The sequence below is a fragment of the Erythrolamprus reginae genome, chromosome 1 (genome assembly GCF_031021105.1).
Source record: "Erythrolamprus reginae isolate rEryReg1 chromosome 1, rEryReg1.hap1, whole genome shotgun sequence".
Taxonomy (NCBI): Eukaryota; Metazoa; Chordata; class Lepidosauria; order Squamata; family Dipsadidae; genus Erythrolamprus; species Erythrolamprus reginae.
Window position 1 is genome coordinate 208,422,944 of NC_091950.1, and position 18,482 is coordinate 208,441,425.

At 36.7% G+C, this 18,482-nt stretch overlaps 1 protein-coding gene across 3 annotated transcripts in view; it reads left to right on the forward strand.

The window, feature by feature from the left end:
* Nucleotides 1-4,985: 4,985 nt before the first annotated feature.
* SATB2 (SATB homeobox 2) overlaps nucleotides 4,986-18,482 on the forward strand; it is a 167,642-nt gene continuing 154,145 nt past the window's right edge. For all 3 annotated transcript variants that reach the window (XM_070732092.1, XM_070732093.1, XM_070732094.1), the window contains exons 1-2: nucleotides 4,986-7,029; nucleotides 8,170-8,397. In XM_070732092.1, coding sequence (XP_070588193.1) covers nucleotides 8,229-8,397 — 169 coding nt within the window. In that variant the 5' untranslated portion in view covers nucleotides 4,986-7,029; nucleotides 8,170-8,228. The remainder of the gene's footprint in view (nucleotides 7,030-8,169; nucleotides 8,398-18,482) is intronic.

An 18,482-nucleotide genomic window follows, 5' to 3' on the forward strand; every position in this document is an offset into this window, starting at 1 on the left:
TTCTTCTTGACTTCTTATTTAAACTCTTGAAAGAACCTGACTCCTGTGCCCTCCCTCCCATCAAGCACAGTTCCAGCTCTTAAACCTGACTTGCATTTTACATCTTAAATATGTCTCAATAGATGGACAAGTCATTCACAATGGTACTTTCTGGCTCTGTTGTTAGCTGGGAGGTGCAATTAGATATCACTTTGTTTCAAGGAATATATGTACATGCATGAATGCGTGCACGTGTGCACGTGTGCACGCACGCACGCACACACACACAATAGATCCCATGGGGATCTATTTGAAAGAGTCAGCTCCAGTTAGCCAGGCATGATTATATCACACCAGGTCATGGAAGAGCTTTTTTACTTCATTCTCGGTAGCCGTTTTCTGACCAGTCATTTGTTCCCTGACTTTGGCTAAGTATTAAATCTAGCTCATGCTGCATCTCTATAGAGCAGTGTTTCCCAACCTTGGGAACTTGAAGATATTTGGACTTCAACTCCCAGAATTCCCCAGCCAGTGAATGCTGGCTGGGGAATTCTGGGAGTTGAAGTCCAAATATCTTCAAGTTCCCAAGGTTGGGAAACACTGCTATAGAGGACTGTTAAATATTAGAGAAATTTGTTACGGGTACAGTATCCAAACTTGTATACAGGTAACAGGGAACTGTACTTACTCACTATGCTCTATTTTCTCCCCAGGTTTTATAGATATTCCTTTTATTTAGCCTCTTTATGAGCTAAAATGTGCAAAACCATGTGTTTTGTTCTGTGCTGGTTACGTGTGTTTTGTCAAGCTAAGCACTGTGGTTTGTAAACCATGATTTACATTTTAGCCAGTTGGATATATTATAGTTTATTCAGTAAACCATGGTTTATCCCAAAGTATGCAGGTGGGTGGATGTTTATTTTTTCTAGCAGTTTTAGAACTGCCCCACCACATACTGGTAGCTTTCTCATTTTCATTAATGAAATTAAAATTAACTAAGGATTGGAACCAAAGTCACCACAAAGTATTAGAATTGGCTTCTAACCCAATTCTGTTTTACAAGTCTGCCCCTTTCCCTATTATCCTTAAAACATCTCTGCATTGTACATTAGTCAGTCAATTAATATTTGATAAATTGTTGTGAAAGACCAGGACTCGGGAAGGGGATCCTGCTCAGAATGTTTGCTGAGACCCTTGTCCTTCCAAAACTATTGGGGTTTTCTTGTGAGCCTCCTAGTCTGAAGACGGCACATGGCCTTGCTTAACTGCTTTTGCTAAATTGTATTGTTGAATCCTGGGTCCACTCAGGCAGATATATGAAATCCTCATTTTCTTTCAGGCAGGACTGGACACTGGCAGGAGTGAAATGGGATGAGCAAAGCTTTGCTCTAATAATTTAGCAATAAGGAGCAAAACCTTAGAAGCTGTTGTGGTTGCCTGTCTTATTATTTTTGGACTCATTTCGCAGAGTCGGGCAGGCTGCTAGCCTCTTGCATTGTGACAATGTTACATTTTGCTGTGGTCAATGAGATGTTTTAGCTCCTGAATGGCTTGGAAGTTGTGGTATGCCTGAAGAAGGCAGAATTACTTTTGCTAGATCCACATACATGAGATCTTTTTTGGGGAACCCTGGGAGAAATAACATTTCTTTTCCTGTAGAGATTAGTTGGAAAGTGATTTGTAAAGAAAAAAGACTCACCCAAACCTGACTTTTGGAATATGAATTGTTGCTGAGATCAGTGTCTTGTGCTAATATGGGCATCAGGGCATAGTTGGGACTGGGTAGGGTGGGGAAAGAACTTTCTGACAGAGTTCTCATATGAAACAAACATATAAGTGACAATACCCCTGGAATTAAAATAATATTTCAAAAGGAAAACTAAATTATTATAGAAGCTATATAAATGTAGCATTAAAATAAATTATAGTAACACTAATAGCAATAACAAGAAGCTTCCTGATTTAGATCAATGCACAAAGCATCTTGAGCCAAAATTTCAACACCAAACAAATCTCAACTAAAAGCCATTTTTTTAGTTCTGAACTATTTTTTTAAAACTATCCTAAGATGAAATAATGCCCACTTTAAATGCTGAAAACTTATGATTATTGAAGAGGGAAAAATAAGCAAAGCATATTTAATTTGAAACAATGTTTTATTGTATTTTATTTATTCCACTTAATCTAAATATGTTTAGAACCATATTTTCCTGTTAGAAGTTACTATTTAAAAAGAAACACAGACAACTCCACAAAATTGAATAGTGATATTGAAAGGTATAGTTAAGTTTGTGGATCTTAAATTATAACTTGCTGAGTTTGTAAATTATAATGGTTTAAACTTTTTCATAATCCAAGTTTATTTTCAGAAGCCTTGCAGCAAGTTTCACAAAACTTTAAATCCACTACAAGAAAATTAATTCACCAGGAAATAAATGGTAAAAGTATGTAAATTATTCTTAAAACAACAGCACTGCAACCAACTGTATATCAGTATTTAACCGAATGCATTATTCAAAGTAACCTTGGGAGTGGCTAAATAATTTACAACAGTTTTCCTAAAATCTTTTATAAAATATTAATACTTTATAAAATATGAACAAGTGAACAATCCAGTTGCATTCAAGATTGAACCTGGAAATCCAGTAATCAGGTTATTCACCCAGAACTGTGATGTTAAATGTGATCAATGACCAAATGCATATTCAGATCTTCACTTCTCAGGTATCATAAAATCACTCATTTAATGAGGTTGGATGAACTCTCTTTAGCCACCCACATAATCAGCAGTAACAATAGTGACAAACCAGGCAGGAGCAGAAAAGATCTGCTTGAAACAAAGCTTATTTTCCCACCAGAAATCTCAACTTCTGAAACTAGCAATACTTCCTCTATTTTGACGACCAATCACGCTGATAAAGGTAAGCGGAAAATCACTACTATACTACTAGCATCAAAAGTCTTTTTTTTTTTTGTAGAAAATGTCTCTGGCAAAATCATCCCGCCTCGTTTAGTTTAGGATTTTTTCCCCTCCGCAATTTCGCTTCCACACTTTCCCCAACTTCCTTTTCTGAAACAAGCACAGTATACTTCTTCTAATTTGGAGAGTGGTTCTTTCATGGTTCTTTCAATACTACGGCATATAATTCTTTCAAATGAGTCCCGCAAGCATTCATCATGGGCAAGAGCTCGAGGAACAGAGTGCAAGTACTACATCGCCTTTTAACTTTTCTCCCGGCAGAACGCTTTTGAAATGTCCCCTCCACCATGAAAAAAATGTTCTCTATAGATTTTCAGGAAAAGATTGACATATCCTACAAGTACCATTTGTGCAGAGGAGTGGGGGAACCATGACTTTTTCCCGGGGTGGTTGAAGCCCTCACCTTACTCCGCTTCAAAATGGAAATGACTTGGAATTAATCTCTTACCCTAGTCAGGGGTTCTCCGAAGTTCCGGGGCTGCCAAGTAGCAGCGTTTCCTAGGGGTGTGTGTGTGTTTCTATCCCCAGATGGCAACAGAGAGGTCGACGGACAGGCGGGCTACATACAGCAGTCTAGCCTAGGTCCATCCTCGTGAGACGGAAGAAGAGCGTGAACGCCTTGCCTTGCCTTTCCCCTCCAGACTCCCGGTTTCTCGGCGGAGCCCAAAGTCACCATCACCACCTCGCTTTCTGCCTCTTCCGAAAGGCTGCACCGCAGCGACTCGCAAAACTACTTAAGGAGTGGGGGTGACGGTGGAATGGGGGGGGGGGGTGAGAAAGAAGAGAGCCGGGATTCTTCCTTTTGCTTTTCATCCGGATAGTCTCCAGCGAGATTAAACGAAGCTGACTTGGTGCTCCCCCCCCCTGGGTTTTCTCTCCCCCCCCCCCCCCGATTGTAAAGGTTACCCGGCTTCTGCAGCCTCGGCGCACCGCTGTACTTTTGCAGCAGCTACTGGGGTCCGCCGCTTCTGCTCCCTCGTGCATCACCCTTGCGGAAAGGCTTTGGCTTCAGGACGTCAGAAAAATGTTATCTGACAGGGTTTGGGGACGACGGCAAGCACTTGCATTTCTTGCCCCCACCCCCCATAATGAAATATCTGGTTAAACATAAATATACCCTCTCGGGAGCCCCGAAGGAAGTCTTCGGAGAGGGGCGGCATACAAATCTAATTTATAATAATAAATAATAATAATAATAATAATAATAATAGCTGCGTGGGTTAGGGCAACCTAATTTTGCATGGGCTGTATACTCGGATACCTCTTCTGAAGGAAGAGGAAACTGAGGTGATTTTAAATTCTTTCTCCCCCGATTTTTTTTTCATCGTGTTTTCCTGAATTTTCATATTCGCAATGAAGCTGTTTGGTAAGACTAAAAAAAAAAAAATCAATCCCGGAAGAAGTTAACGTGAACCACTTAAAAAACAAAACCTGTTGCCAGGATAGCTTCGGGGACGCGGCCACGAATTCCTCAGAAGTCAAATTTGACTCCAGGCAGGCGTCGACAGAACAACACTTTTTTTCTTCGTTTCTTCTTCAGCCGAGGATCTATCTGAATTGCCTCAATCTCCTCAACGGCCCTCGTTCAAACTAATTCCCTTCGTCCTGCTACTCTTCTAAACAGGGGCCAAAGAATCCACCGCCGCCCCCCCCCATCTTTATAAAAACGTTCAACCGTCGCCGCGGTTATTAAAAAAAAACCCCGCACAACCCCGAAACCCATTCAGGCTGAGGGGATTTTTTTTTTTTGACCCTCTAGCGCCACCGTAAAATCAAGCGCTCTTAAGGGGGCCAAGAGTTTCACTGAGCTGCAGCGGGAACGCTGATCCTACTCTGGCAGTTGGGCGGACGGAGGGCCGGGCGCGCGCGGGGCTTCCCCCAACGGCACCGCCGGGGAAGGCGAGAGGCGAGGAGGAAGGGGGGGGGGGGGAGTTCGCCGAGTCGTCTCCTACTGACGGAGGGAAAATAATTCCTGCTGCACCACCTTAAGCGCGGAGCTGCCGCCGAGACTGAGGGAAGGCTTCAGGGTCTCCGAGGCTGGGGGCGGCGGAGGGAGAGAGAGGCGGACAGGGTCGGTTATTTCTCCCCTCTCCCCTTACCCAGAATTCCGGGAGGAGAAAGCGCGCTCTCGTGCTGGGGAGGGGATGTCTGCCCCACGCTCGTTAATTCCCCTCAGCGCCTTCGCTCCCTGTCGCCGTTCCAACGGAGGCGCCGTCTTCACCAGAACTCCCTGCTCCGGGCGCGGATCCCGAGGCTTGTCCTCAGCTCTACCCCACCTCTCGGCAGCTCTCCCGAACGCCACTTAAGGAAACGCCAGCGACCGGACGAGCTGCGACCGCTCAACTACCCGCCCACCCCCGACCCTGCGGCTCCCGAAGCGCGGGCGCGCGCACGGAGGACGAAGCGGTTCGGCTTCCATGCGGACTGTTCTCTCCCCCCCCCCGCCGCCGCCACCGCGCGCGGAGAGAGGAGCGTTTGGCGAACCACCAACGTCCTTTCGCCTCGAGAAGGAAAGAGAATAAAATAAAAAATAAAAAAAAATGCGGCCGAGGAGGGCTGGCTCCCCTCACCCGCCCTCCCCGCGGGCCTCGTGCGCCGTCCCCCTCCCCGCGCCGCGGGGGAGGGCCATGTGCGTTTGTTTTGAGGCTCCGTCGCCGCCAGGCCGCTCGGAGGAAGAGACTGACGGGAAAGGAAGCGCCTGGAATGGATACCGGGCTGGCGCTGCTCCAAGACTCCCGCCCTCGTGTCCCGAGTGCCCTCCCGCGTGGCTGCTCGGCTTCACTTTTACAGCTGTAGTCTGGTTCGCTCGCCGCCTTCCCCCCACTCTCCCGCCCCCAATTTCACCAGCTCCCCTCCCGCTAATCCTGCCCCTTCCCTCCTCTATGCCGCCGCCTCCCCGCTTCCCCTCCCCGCTTGCTCCCTTTGGTTTTGCTTGCGTGAACCGCGTGTTTCAATTGATTATATATTTATTGGCCTTTAATTCACTGGCGGGCGGCTTCCTCTTTTTTTTAAACCCCCCTCCTTCCCCCCACCCCAGCCCGTCGTTCTTTCTCGCCTGCGTGGAAACGGCGGTGCTGGCCCCCAGCAAGCAGCAATTTGTAAAATCCTAGCCGGCCGCCTCGAAAAGGGCTCTATCCTGTCAGAGTGATCCCGTAAGATTAAACGCAGATACTATTTTGGGGAACTAGGAAGGGAGGAAGAAGGAAGCAGCGGGGGTGAGGGGGGGGAAAGAGAAAGTAGGAGGGATAGAGAAGGGAGGAAGCGGGGCTGTTGTTATTTTGGATTCCAAGAATCAGGAGGAGGTATAGAGAGAGAAAGAGGGAGGGAGAGAGAGAGAGAGAGAGAGGGAGGGGAAAAAAAGGCATCACCACCACCCCCAACATTCCCAAAGCAAAGAAGGACAACCCCAGAAAGGACTCACTTTGCCTGATGACTCAACGCAACTAATAATCATTTGTCTCCTCTCTGGCGAATCCCTCGTGTTGCTGCTGCCGCCGCGGCTGCTTATGCTGGCTGGAAAAGGGAGAGATTGAAAGTGACACATCGGGCGCAGCTCGCGGCTTACCGGAGATCAGAGCACCGGCTTCTGCTGCCTCTGCCGCCGCTAGTCCGATACAGTGTCCCCCTTCGGAAACAGCCTCTCCACCCCTTTGCTTCTCCCTCCCCCTCTTATTTCTCCCCCCACCCTTTTGCCGAAGGACTGAGAAACCGCCCCCCGTCTCCCCCCCCACGCCTCCTGCCTTCCAGATCCCAGAAGTCTCACCTCTCTTTTCCAGTTGCCACCTCGGGTGCCCTTTTAGGAAGAACTCTTTCCCTCAAAGCACCAAGCCATTTCAGGCGCAAGACGATCAGGCATCCTAACTCGGGAACGAAAAAAATAATAGCGCCCCCCCCTCCAAAAAAAAAAAAAACTTAAGGCGTCGGTGCGGTGGGGTGCTGGGGAGAAGCGAAAAAGGCAAAGAAGAAAATAACGTGGCCAGAGGAGCCAAGAAAACTTTCCACCCTGGATTCTCTACTTTTGATCCATGGACAGAGCCCAAGTCAGCCAAGTTACGGACAGAGTATAAGCAGTAAGTACTACTGGAAAGCTTAGCCGAACTTGCCGTGGTAGTCCCGAAAGATGGTGGAAGGCGCCTGCTCAAAACAAAATAATTGACTTAATAGAAATGTAATAACTGAATTTAGTTGCTTCAGCTTAAAGTTTCAATGTGATGTGTTACACTCCATTTTATTTGTTTCTGTGTAACTCTCAATCGCTCTTATGCTGTCTCCCCCACCCTATGTTGTGTAGTGAAGCTTGAAAACGCAATCTGCTTGAGATAGCATTTTAGCACAAAATTGTAAATCGGCTCTAGGATTATAAGCATATAAGTGGAAATACTGGAGGAGGAAAGATGCTTTCCCCCCCTTTCTGAGCGAAACTATTTTTTCTTTGCAAAACAAAAAGCAAATCAACAGACAAATCAATGGTTGCCTAATATCCCTATTAGCAAGTGTTTACAAACGAAAATGATAGCAAATATATAGTGTTTTAAAAGGCTTGTTTAGTAGTTTGAAAGTGGGGCTACATTCTTAAGTACTTTTAGCTGGTGGGATATGTTTGCTGCTTATTTCTTCATATTTTATCCAGAATAAGATCAATTTTATTCAATCTTGTAAGATTGAGAAATTATGCACCAAAGACAAATTCCTTGTGTGTCCAATCACACTTGGCCAATAAAGAATTCTATTCTATTCTATTCTATTCTATTCTATTGCATATTTAGCTATTTAACTGGATGACTGTATTGGTTCATGGGGTATTGTATCTGAAATACATTATCTCTTTTAAAGCTTAGTCTTTCTTATTACATTTATTTGCGGAGACCACAGCTTTTATAAATTGCATTCTTCAAAAGAGAAACTGGAACAGGTAAATAGTTCTGATAATAGTAAGGTTTATGAAGCCAAATTTAAATGAATGACCCAAGTTCTCTAAAAGATACTGTGTAGATACTTGTTAGCTGCCGGTATTTGTTAGCTGCCGGTACTCCAAGCAGCATAGAAAGAGGTTAAGAAATCAGGTGCAAAACTGTGCTGAGCAGCTGCTGTTATTTCTGCTTGAATCACTCTCCTAGTTAAATGTAGATGTAACTAATTGACATAGTGGATCTGGAAGCTTCTGAAATGGTATTTTTTGTTTGTTTCTTTCTCCCTCTTTCTCTTTTTAGGTCCTTGCTCATTTTATTGTGACCTGCCTGTGGGAACGTTGTCTCCAACTCAAAGTAATATGGATCGGAGAAGTGAGAGTCCCTGCCTAAGGGATAGCCCAGAGAGAGGGAGCGGTAGCCCTGATGTCAAAGGTCCTCCCCCGGTGAAGGTGGCCAGGCTTGAACAGAATGGCAGCCCTATGGGAGCCAGAGGGAGGCTCAATGGTTCTGTCACCAAATCAGTGGGAGGTAACAAACCTAGCAGAACTAATGTATGCATAACAGTCTGGCGGCTGAGTTATAATAGCACAAGGTCTCAGGGTTCAGGTTGGCGTAGCTTGAGTGTCTTGGTGTAAGATTACGAAAAGAAAGTCAATGGCAGACAGTTAATGCCTACTTTAACTGATGTCTCTCATCAGTAACCAATAGGCTCATTATGGTTAAATAAAGTGGCTTATGTAGAAAGTGGCATATTTTGGGCACTTTGCCATTTTATATCTGGAGTTAACTTCTTTATGGTACAGTAGTGTGTGCCTTCTTTTTCCTGGAATGCTTAAAGTTGTTAAGCATTTTGTTTTAACAGAACACATTTTAAATGCAGATTTTCTTTTATTTAAGGGTATTTGTCATTATCTTCTAAATAGTTACATATCTATATTTGGACCAATGTCAAAGTATTTAGTCTATATGTAGATTTTTTTATTTATTTTGAAATGGCTTGCATTAAATAAACTATATTAAAAAGGCTCTTAAATTAGTCCCAAAATTTTCTATTTTTGTTATATAGGTTTTGTGCATTTCACAATTTTCATTATATTTCATTTTAGAAGGATTTCAAAATCTTTAAAATATAGAAAAAGGTTGTTTCAAAATCTAGGATAATATCTTAGCTTAACCTAATATCACAAAAGAGTGTACAGATTTTAGCATTTAGCATTTACTAATTAAGGGTTTGAGGATAAATATCATCACCCTTTATCTTGTGTCTTTCTGGTCACAAAAACTCAGGGAATTGGTATATTATTTCTTTATCTGTCCTTAGTTTACTTCAGTTGAGATTTGTGAGATATAATTTAGGAGTTCAGGTGGCCTTCTAAATCTATATTCTTAATCCATTTTGAAATGATAGTTTGGTAGCACTAAGTAATTTGCAAAATAAATATATAAGCCAAATCTTTTCTTTACTTTCTTTTGAAACTTTTTGTGTGTGTGTGTAGAATTATATATCTATTTTGACACATATTATTTGGATATTATAGTTACAGATACTTCTTGTGTTCTGTATAATTTTACATTTTTAAATAATGCCATTTCAGTAATTAAAAATTTAAAACCTTTACAACATGCAGTTATTTTAAATATTTCATTTTTAAATGTCATAGTTCCTTCATCTTTCACTTCAATCACTTTAGGTTTGAAGGTGTACATTATAACAGGATCATCTTTGTGCGCCGTTTCTAAAGTAGAAAGAGGTAATAATGGCAAACACATAGTTCTCTTAAATGTAGAGCATGTTGTAATGCGCATGGAAGCATTTTTACCGTGCAGCAGTTTATTTAAAAATGGATGTCTTTACAAATATTGTATTCTCTCATAAGAAAAGTGCAGTATAGCACCATGGCACCATTTTAAACAGTTAAACCATTTTGTGCGCATTCTTAGCTTTCCCTGTTCAGTAGAGATTAGTAATAGCTAAAGATGACTGAAAAGTTGTATCTTATCTGTCCCTCATTCTGTCTCCCTTGTCCTCCATTTTAGTTATTTATATATTCTTAAGTAATTTAAATGGGGTTTTTTGTATTGGATAAAAAATATTCAATGGCTTCAGAGCTCTGATAAATGTATCGCGTTGTTTTTAGTATTCTTATCATTGTAATCTTAGAGCTAAGAAAAATAAATAAGTTATTAAAAATTACAAATGTACCAGTAATAACAGTTATTGATTTATTGCTGGGTATACTTTTTGCAACTGTTTCAAAATGAGCCATGGAGGATTTTGGGAAAAGTTAAGAATATTTATTTTGAGGAAATGTTTGTAAGTTTGCATTTTTTCTTTCTGTTGATTTGTTAAATATATTGTGGAATGAGAAATTTTTAATTTTTAAAAATATTATGCAAGAGTTTTCAAATCTTGCCTTATTACTACAAGGTTTTGTCACAAAAATTCTCAATAAATAGTGTGACAAGAAACAGAATTTTATTCACTTTTTTGTGAAGTCTTTCATTTCTCAGGATCATCTTCTAAGAACTTATATTTTCATGCAATGCTAATTGTTTTAAATCAATAGACTATATTATAGTGCTGTATTAACCTTCTGTTTCATGCAGGTTCTTGTAATTGTAGCATCTGCTTACCAATTGAATGGAAGGCACTAAGAATAATTTCAAAAAATATTCTTAATTCTATTACACTGAATACTAAGGCAATTAAATACTAAAATAGTTAAAATAGACCATTTTAGGAAGTGGGTCATAGATAAAATTGATGTAAATTTTATTTTAGCTGCTGTAAAACTTTGTCTTATAAAATCTTCATGTTATTGTGCTTCAAAAGTTTCCTTTTCTCTTCATAGAATTAAGCATAAATTGCTGAAAAAGATTGCCTTACTTCAAATAGTGCATTTTTATAGAATAAATTGATCTTGTTAATTATAATACAACACAATATTTGTGAAGACATCCACTTTTAAAAATAAATAGCTACAAAGATATATGCTGCCATGTGCATTACAACATGCTTAATCTGAATTTTATAGATTTGAAGATAGTAAATTATAACAGAAAGGAAAAGCGATTTAGAGAAAGGAGGAATCTAGCTACACTGAAGGAACATTTGGTATGTAAAACAATAAAAAGATCTCTTGAGATTGTCCAAGTATAATTACTTAGTTTTAAATATACAGTAATACATAATTTAGGAAGGTTACAAATTCTTAAAATAGTACTGTATTTTTTTAAGGATCACCAGACTGTAATTATCTTATTTTTGTTGGGGAAAACAAAAAAGCCTATTGATACTTCCCATGCAATTTTAAAGTACACTTTTTTCTTTATCCCTCCAATTATTATTTGTGCAGACCTAAGATTATAACATTAGTTATGTTAAGATGCACATATCCTTTTTCAAATTTTTACTTTGAGATGTAAAGAAAAATTACAGAAAACTTTTGTTGCTAATGACAAATCGTGTTTTTGAGTTAATACTTCTTATCGTTTACAATATTAATTTCAGTAGAACTAGTCAAGATAAGCTGCTGCTTTTCCTTCTGCCTCCCCCTTCTTCTGGTATTCTAGTACTTCCTGCAATTCCTAGATGCTCTGTTTTAACCATCTATGTAATAAAACAGAAATGCTGTGATATGTTCATGATTGGCAGGATTTATAGTAAGTCTGTGGGAGAAAAAAGCAAATATCTCTTTAAAATACATATGACGCCTGGGAGAGAGGTTAAAGCAAGCAAGAGCTCTGGGGTGTTGACAGCTTTATATCCCTGCTGGGTAACATTCACTTACTAGAATTGGCGTCTTCTCTCAGTTACTAATTTGCTCCATAAGGATTTTAAAGAAAAGAAAAGGACGATTAATGGCCAGGAAACGCAGATTTCAAAAAATGCTGAATAAAATTATCTGTTCATGACTCGTCAGTTTTTATGTACATTTATCTTTATTAGTGTTTTAAAATCTTAATAAGACTCTGATCTTCATCTCATTAATTTTAGAAATGAGGTCTGTTAAAGTCGCTAAGACGCCTTAAAATTAAGTCTTTTATTTTGTTCCTAAGTTAAATAGAGAAAAATAGTATAACATGCCACATCAGATCTAAGAAGGAGTGCATAAATCTGAAGTTGACATGTTATACTATTTTCATACTTGATCCATTCAGTTCTTTTCTTGAGTTGTATTATAAGGCACATATTATCAGCTTATGTATATATTTTTAGACTGAATCAGAAAGTAAAGGTTTTGCTTAAAGTGATATTTAGCGGGTGAATGTTTGAATGAAAAGTAGTAACAGTTCTGTAGTTTCTCAATATATATTTTTATATAATATATATATATTTTTAACATAGATGACAAAAATATTGAAGGTCAGATCCAGTCACATTGATACTTATTAAATCAGTACGGTGAAATTAGTACGTTTATCATGACTAATTTAAATGCCATTCTTTTTAGTAGTTATATTCTAAGGATATCTAGGTTGGAAGCCAGCCTATTTCTATTCTCTGTGTGTATATATTTCTCAAACTGGCTTAACAGGAAAATATAAAATTCTGTTTTTAATTTTTAATAAAATAGCTAAAGGTCCAATATGACATGCGATTGAAAAATATATCCCATTGAAGTAAATGTACATTAGGTTGTGGCCTTAAACTTCAGGGCCTCAAGCTTATACAGTTTACTTAATAATGAATTCACTGTTGCGTAGTCCCAAATAGGATTTCAGTTTTTGTTTTTAAGACTTAGAATGCCATTGTTAAAATCTTGATGTTACAAAGATTAATGCTGTATCTAATAGAACTGGGCATAGGGGAATTTGTTATTATCTTTTATTACTGTTGCAAGGGTCATGAGGGAAAACCACAGTTAACTTTTCGCTGAAACATTAAGATGGAATCTATAGTAATGAGGATGTTCTAATGTGTTGATAGATATTGATGACAATTGTTAATATACTTTTCTCGCAAATAACATTACTTTTGCAACTGAATAGCAATAACACTATAGTGCTGAAGCTTTCAGTTTTCGCCTGTTAGTGTTGTTTAGATGTGTAGAAAGTACACATATAACGTGTATAACGTGATAGAAAAGTAACCTAGCTTTAGGCATTGTAATAGATTTTTATTATTGCTTGATTTTGGAATATATGTGGTTTACATAAACCTGAAATAGTAGTGCTTTTAAAACATATCAGTTTAAAATATTGTAATACCTGATTATTTTACAGAGTTAATAGTAAAAATTAAAATCTTCAAAATATTTGGGGAATAATGAACTGTTTATTAAGTTAGAAATTGAATATTTTAAGAAATCACAATTTATAATTTAATTGATAATTGAGATGTGCCTTAGAAGTCAACTATATCAACATATTTTGTCTTCTCATAAGACTATAGCTCTTTTGTTCGTTTCAGAATTTAGTCTTTGGTTTCAAGATTATGCAGTTCTATATTCTAAATGAGCATACTGTGTAATCCAATAAAGATCCTGGGATTGGTGTCATAATTTTGGAACACATCTTCTGAAATACTTTACATAAAGTCATAACTTTGATGGATTTCAAGCATTCATCAACATGAGTTGTAATGCAGTTTGTTTACTTGTTTCAAAAACAAAAAGATTAGCTTGATGAAGAAGAGAATGGGTGATGCGATTATGAAGTTCAGAGACAGGGAAGTGTTGTTTTAAAAGCAAAATCAAGGCAGGTTGGGTGACTTTAGGCCTGTCAGTGTTAATCTCTATCAGTCCAGCTCACCTCACAGGGTTGTTGTTGTGGCAAACATAGAAGGAGGAAGGAGTATTGGTATATTTGCTGCCTTGAGTTATTTATACAAATAATAAAGGTAGGAATTAATTTATTATTTCCAAAGCTAAAAATAAAAATATCCTTTTCTGATTGTAGTATAATAAATACCTCAGGATAGTAAATATGCACTATAATAACTTTAATAAACAAGCAAGGGTATAATCAATAATAAGTGAATTATTGTTTAATAATAAATAATGAATAGTTATAATTAGCAATGCATTTTTTAAAAAGACATGCTACTGTTGGGTATATCTAAATTAAGACTTGGAAATTTTTACTCTTATATGTGACTAGGTAGTTCATTCAATGTTGTTCAACATCACTTAATTACGTATAAAATGATATTAGCTGACTTAAAGTTGACAGAGTTATTTGCTGGGGGAAAGGCTGGTAATTGTTTTGTAGTTCTTCTATATGTTAAGCCTCAACACCTTTTGCTATTAAAACTAAGTGCACTATTTAAAAATCCTTATTAGGTTTCTGGTACCAAACTTGTATATATGTTTGAGTGAAAGAAGAATTGAAAGCATTATCTTTCTGGAGAATATTGACTTTGAACTATAGTGTCTGTTTCAAAATGTAACTCTTCTTTTCCTTCTGAGATAATGATGAATCAATCTTATTTTAATTGGTTCCTACTGTATAAACTCCACAGAAACAGATGCACTTTCATACGAAGGCATTCTATAAGTGAAACTGTGTTTTAAGACCCAAAGCCACAACTGACAAACATTTGAGAAGCTGATGATTTCAGAGAAATATATTTAATTATCTTTGCCATGCTGAATTTTCCCACCATATTTAAGTTAAGCATTTATCATAGAGTGTTAAATATTATATATTTAACTACTTAAAACACTTAGATCACTGATGCGCCTGAATTATACTATCCTCCCAAAATATTATTATTAATGAAATTTTCATTAAGAAATTAGGTGTTTCTTTACTTTTACTGTATTAATAATACACGTTTTCCCCGAAACAATATAATTAATTGAAATTAGGAAGAAATAATATATCATTTGAAAGTAATTTTAAATAAAATTGGAAAGAAAATTTTGCAATCAATTCTGCTCCTTTTTCTATATTAAATGCATATATTATATGCATATTTTGGTATGTTATAATTTTTAATACTTAAAATAAAAATAATAAATATACACATGGAAATATTTGCAAACTTGATTTCTGCAAATCTAAGTAATTTAGATAAGTAATGTATAATTATTATAATATGATATGTATATATTTCCTGCAACAACTGAAAATGAAGCATTAATGTATTTGATAACATTGTATTCTAGCCTTTTGAAATGCTTATCATATGAAAAACCTAGCTTAAGCTGTTTTATTAGTTTTATATGTGTGACTGATAAACTTGAGCTCCAGGATAAATTCTGAAAAATGTAAAGTGGGAGTGTATTTAGTATAATTTAAAGAAATTAGGTAGGCTTAAATTTATGGGATTTAAATATTTCATATTTATTTATTTATTATTTATTAATTGAATTTGTATGCCGCCTCTCTCCATGGACTCGGGGTGGCTCATTGTACTTAATACCGTCGTTTTCGACAAAGTTTATATCTATTTTATGTGATTATTGTGAAAATGTCACAAACATAAGTTTTACTATAAATAAATGGTATTCTATTTCTCTGTACTTTGTAAATTATTTTCTAAGTATATACTATATTTTCTAAATATATACTATTCTGGAGATATTTTTTAAAGTTTAAGTTCCTTAACTGCTCATCAACAGAAAAGCAAATAGTAGAAATGTAACAAAGACTGTCACCATAAAAACTTCAGTGAAAATCTGTACACTGTAAAAACAAAGATTTCAACATATAAGTTATTTCACTAGTGATGTATTATGAAATGACTACATGCTTTTGAGAATTATCCTGCTTTTTTTGGTAAATGTATTTTTAAAACTATTTTTGATAAAAGTAGAATACAGATAGTTTTAATTAATCCAGTTATGTATAAGAAACATTGAATATACTATGAAACAAATGAATGTAGCTGTATTGAATGATGCAGAAGTCACTGAAAAAAAATTCAATAGACATAAATACTGTACTACTTGTAATCAGAAAGGATTGCTTATATGCCTCAGTAAAAATGGGAATTAAGACCTTTTTAGCTCTAAAGAATTAAAGCATGTTATATTGTTAGAAATTAACAGTCATAAATGGAAGTTTATTGCTAACAACAGCGATCATGTTTAGTGTAAGACTTTTGTTCATGCCATAGGAATTTGCCAAGTTCGTGTTCTTCTTCTGCCACAACTATAGACAGTTCCCTAACTGTCTATGGAGTAGAGTGTGCGAAGGGAAGATATAAATGGATTTACAAATAGTTTCCAATCATTTAGTGAACAGAAATGACTACTGTTCCTTGGCTTGCTTTTTATGTGATTTGTAGGTGACAGTTTGAACTTTCATTAGAACATGTTCTAATATATCCTGATTTTATAGTGCTGCTTCCTAATGATATAACAAGACTATAATCTCCATCTGATAATTTTTGTAGCTGATCACAGGATAAATTAATTTAAAGGTTAAAATATAGAACTTCAAAATAGCAACCAAGTGCCTTTTATCTTAGTATTTCCAGAATTTCTACAAATGGTGCTCGCCAAGCTTGCTAGATCACCTGAGTTTTAAAAAATGAAATAACTATCAGCTACAGCCAAGTGTTTTGAAAGTATAATCATCTGCCCTGTGAAGACCCAAACCTAAACAGAGACAATGGGCTTTTATCTTGTTGGAGGGAATGGCAGATAACTGTTCACTAAATAACTACTTTGAAACAGTTCTTAGTGTTAAACATTTTTTGAATGGACAACTCATTTTGAGGAAGCATCCAGAACAGTTTCAAAAATCTGTCCGCTCCTTAAAATGCTTGGGGACTCATGTCTTAATTTATGATTCTTTCTTTTGCATTCATTGTGAATGGAAAGTAGATTGTCAGCCACTTTGTCATACTTAAAGCAGTATAACATTTTCTGGCATATTCCCCAACTTTTTATTTGCTGCTTATTCTTTTTGGAATTATTCTTTTATATTTTTTGCTCCCCTATTCATGTTTTCATCCATATACCTAGTTTAGGTAGCAATCATATGCGTATTTAGCTCTGTGTAAATGTTCTGGAATTTAATATTACAATTTAGAAGACAGGTATTTGAGAGTTTTATTATTAGTTGATTATTATGACAAATAACATCCTAGCTGTATCCCTAGTATTTACTACACTAAATATAGATTTAAGTCCTAAAATTCATACACTGCCTAGATGCTGTATTTGACAATAGCTTCTAGGTAGAAATGTAATCATTATAAAATATTTTGGTTTAGGTTTTTATAATTAGATATTTTTTCTTAATAATTGCTGGTTTTATGCTCTGTGAATGACCTATGTAATATGTTCATTTTATGTCACAACTTAATATGCTTATTTCTAAGATTCGATATTTTTTATGGTATTTGCTAAAGGAATAAATGTTTCTTTTCTGGGTTATGCAGTAAAAGGCATCTTTCATAATGCATTTTCCCAATTTACAAATAACGTTTTTATTGTAATCCTTCCATATGAATTGAGAACCATGAGTTGAGTACCTTAAGTATTGTAGTAAAAGAAAATGACTTGTATTTTGAGGCTGTCAATAGTTTATGTTGTTTTGGACCAATTTCCCAAGCAGTGATAGAAAACAGATTACAATAACAATTATACAGTCAGAAGATGCAATATCCATTTCTGCTTTAATTGAGTGAAAGAATAATAAAAACATCACTAAGAAAAATGAGATGGATCTGTCACATTACCAATTTTTAGACCTTGAGAAACTGCAGAGAAACTGAAGTAGGTTTACTTTACCTCATCTTGTTAACTAAAATTTTATTTATAGTAGAAAATATGTTACTTGCATTCACAGATGTGGACAAGGTTTTAGGAATTGCTGTTTTTCAGATGTTAAAGTAGAGTGAAATATTCAGGTTTGTGCTGAACTGAGACGCTTCCTATTGTCTGTATAGTTTTGTTTTTTTCTTTGTTCTTTGCAATTGGAGCATTCCCATCCATTTTATAAAAATGAATACAAAATTACATTATGTTCCTAAACTGTATTTCTGGTTAGAGTCTCAACTTTTCTTTCAGGACAGAAATATTCACATTAATGAAATGGACTTCCATACCTCAACTTATCTCTCTGTAGATTCCTAAAGCCCCTGAAAATTTGGCTGTGCTATATGAGGAACTCTTAGGAATAATCAGAAATTTTATGTGCGTATGTGAAGGAAAGTTGGGAAACATGCCCTCAGCTACATGAACAGAGGAATAACAAGACTCTAAACTAGTACACTAAATAGATCTTTTCCAGCTATTTGGATTAATTTTTGCAACCACATTGTATGGTTTAACTCCTCCTACTGAAAAGTTTATGTCTGAAAACAATTATTTGAGTTAGACTGTCAAAATGTTCCCAATAATGTGCTGTTGCTACTACAGAATCAGAGCTCAATCGATCTGGAATAGATTTCAGTTGAAAGAAAAGAATATAAGTCCAATCAATCAATCAATCAATCAATCAATCAATCAATCAATCAATCAATTGTGGCAGTAAAAGTTGATATTGCATTAATAAAAGTTGCATTAATAAAAACAATAAATTAATAATATGATATAATAATAATAATAATAATAATAATAATAATAATAATAATAATGTCCCTTCGAAACTTTGGGCATATAATTCTGAGCACTTTTTTGAAAATCAACTTAAGTAATATGTGCATTTTCTAA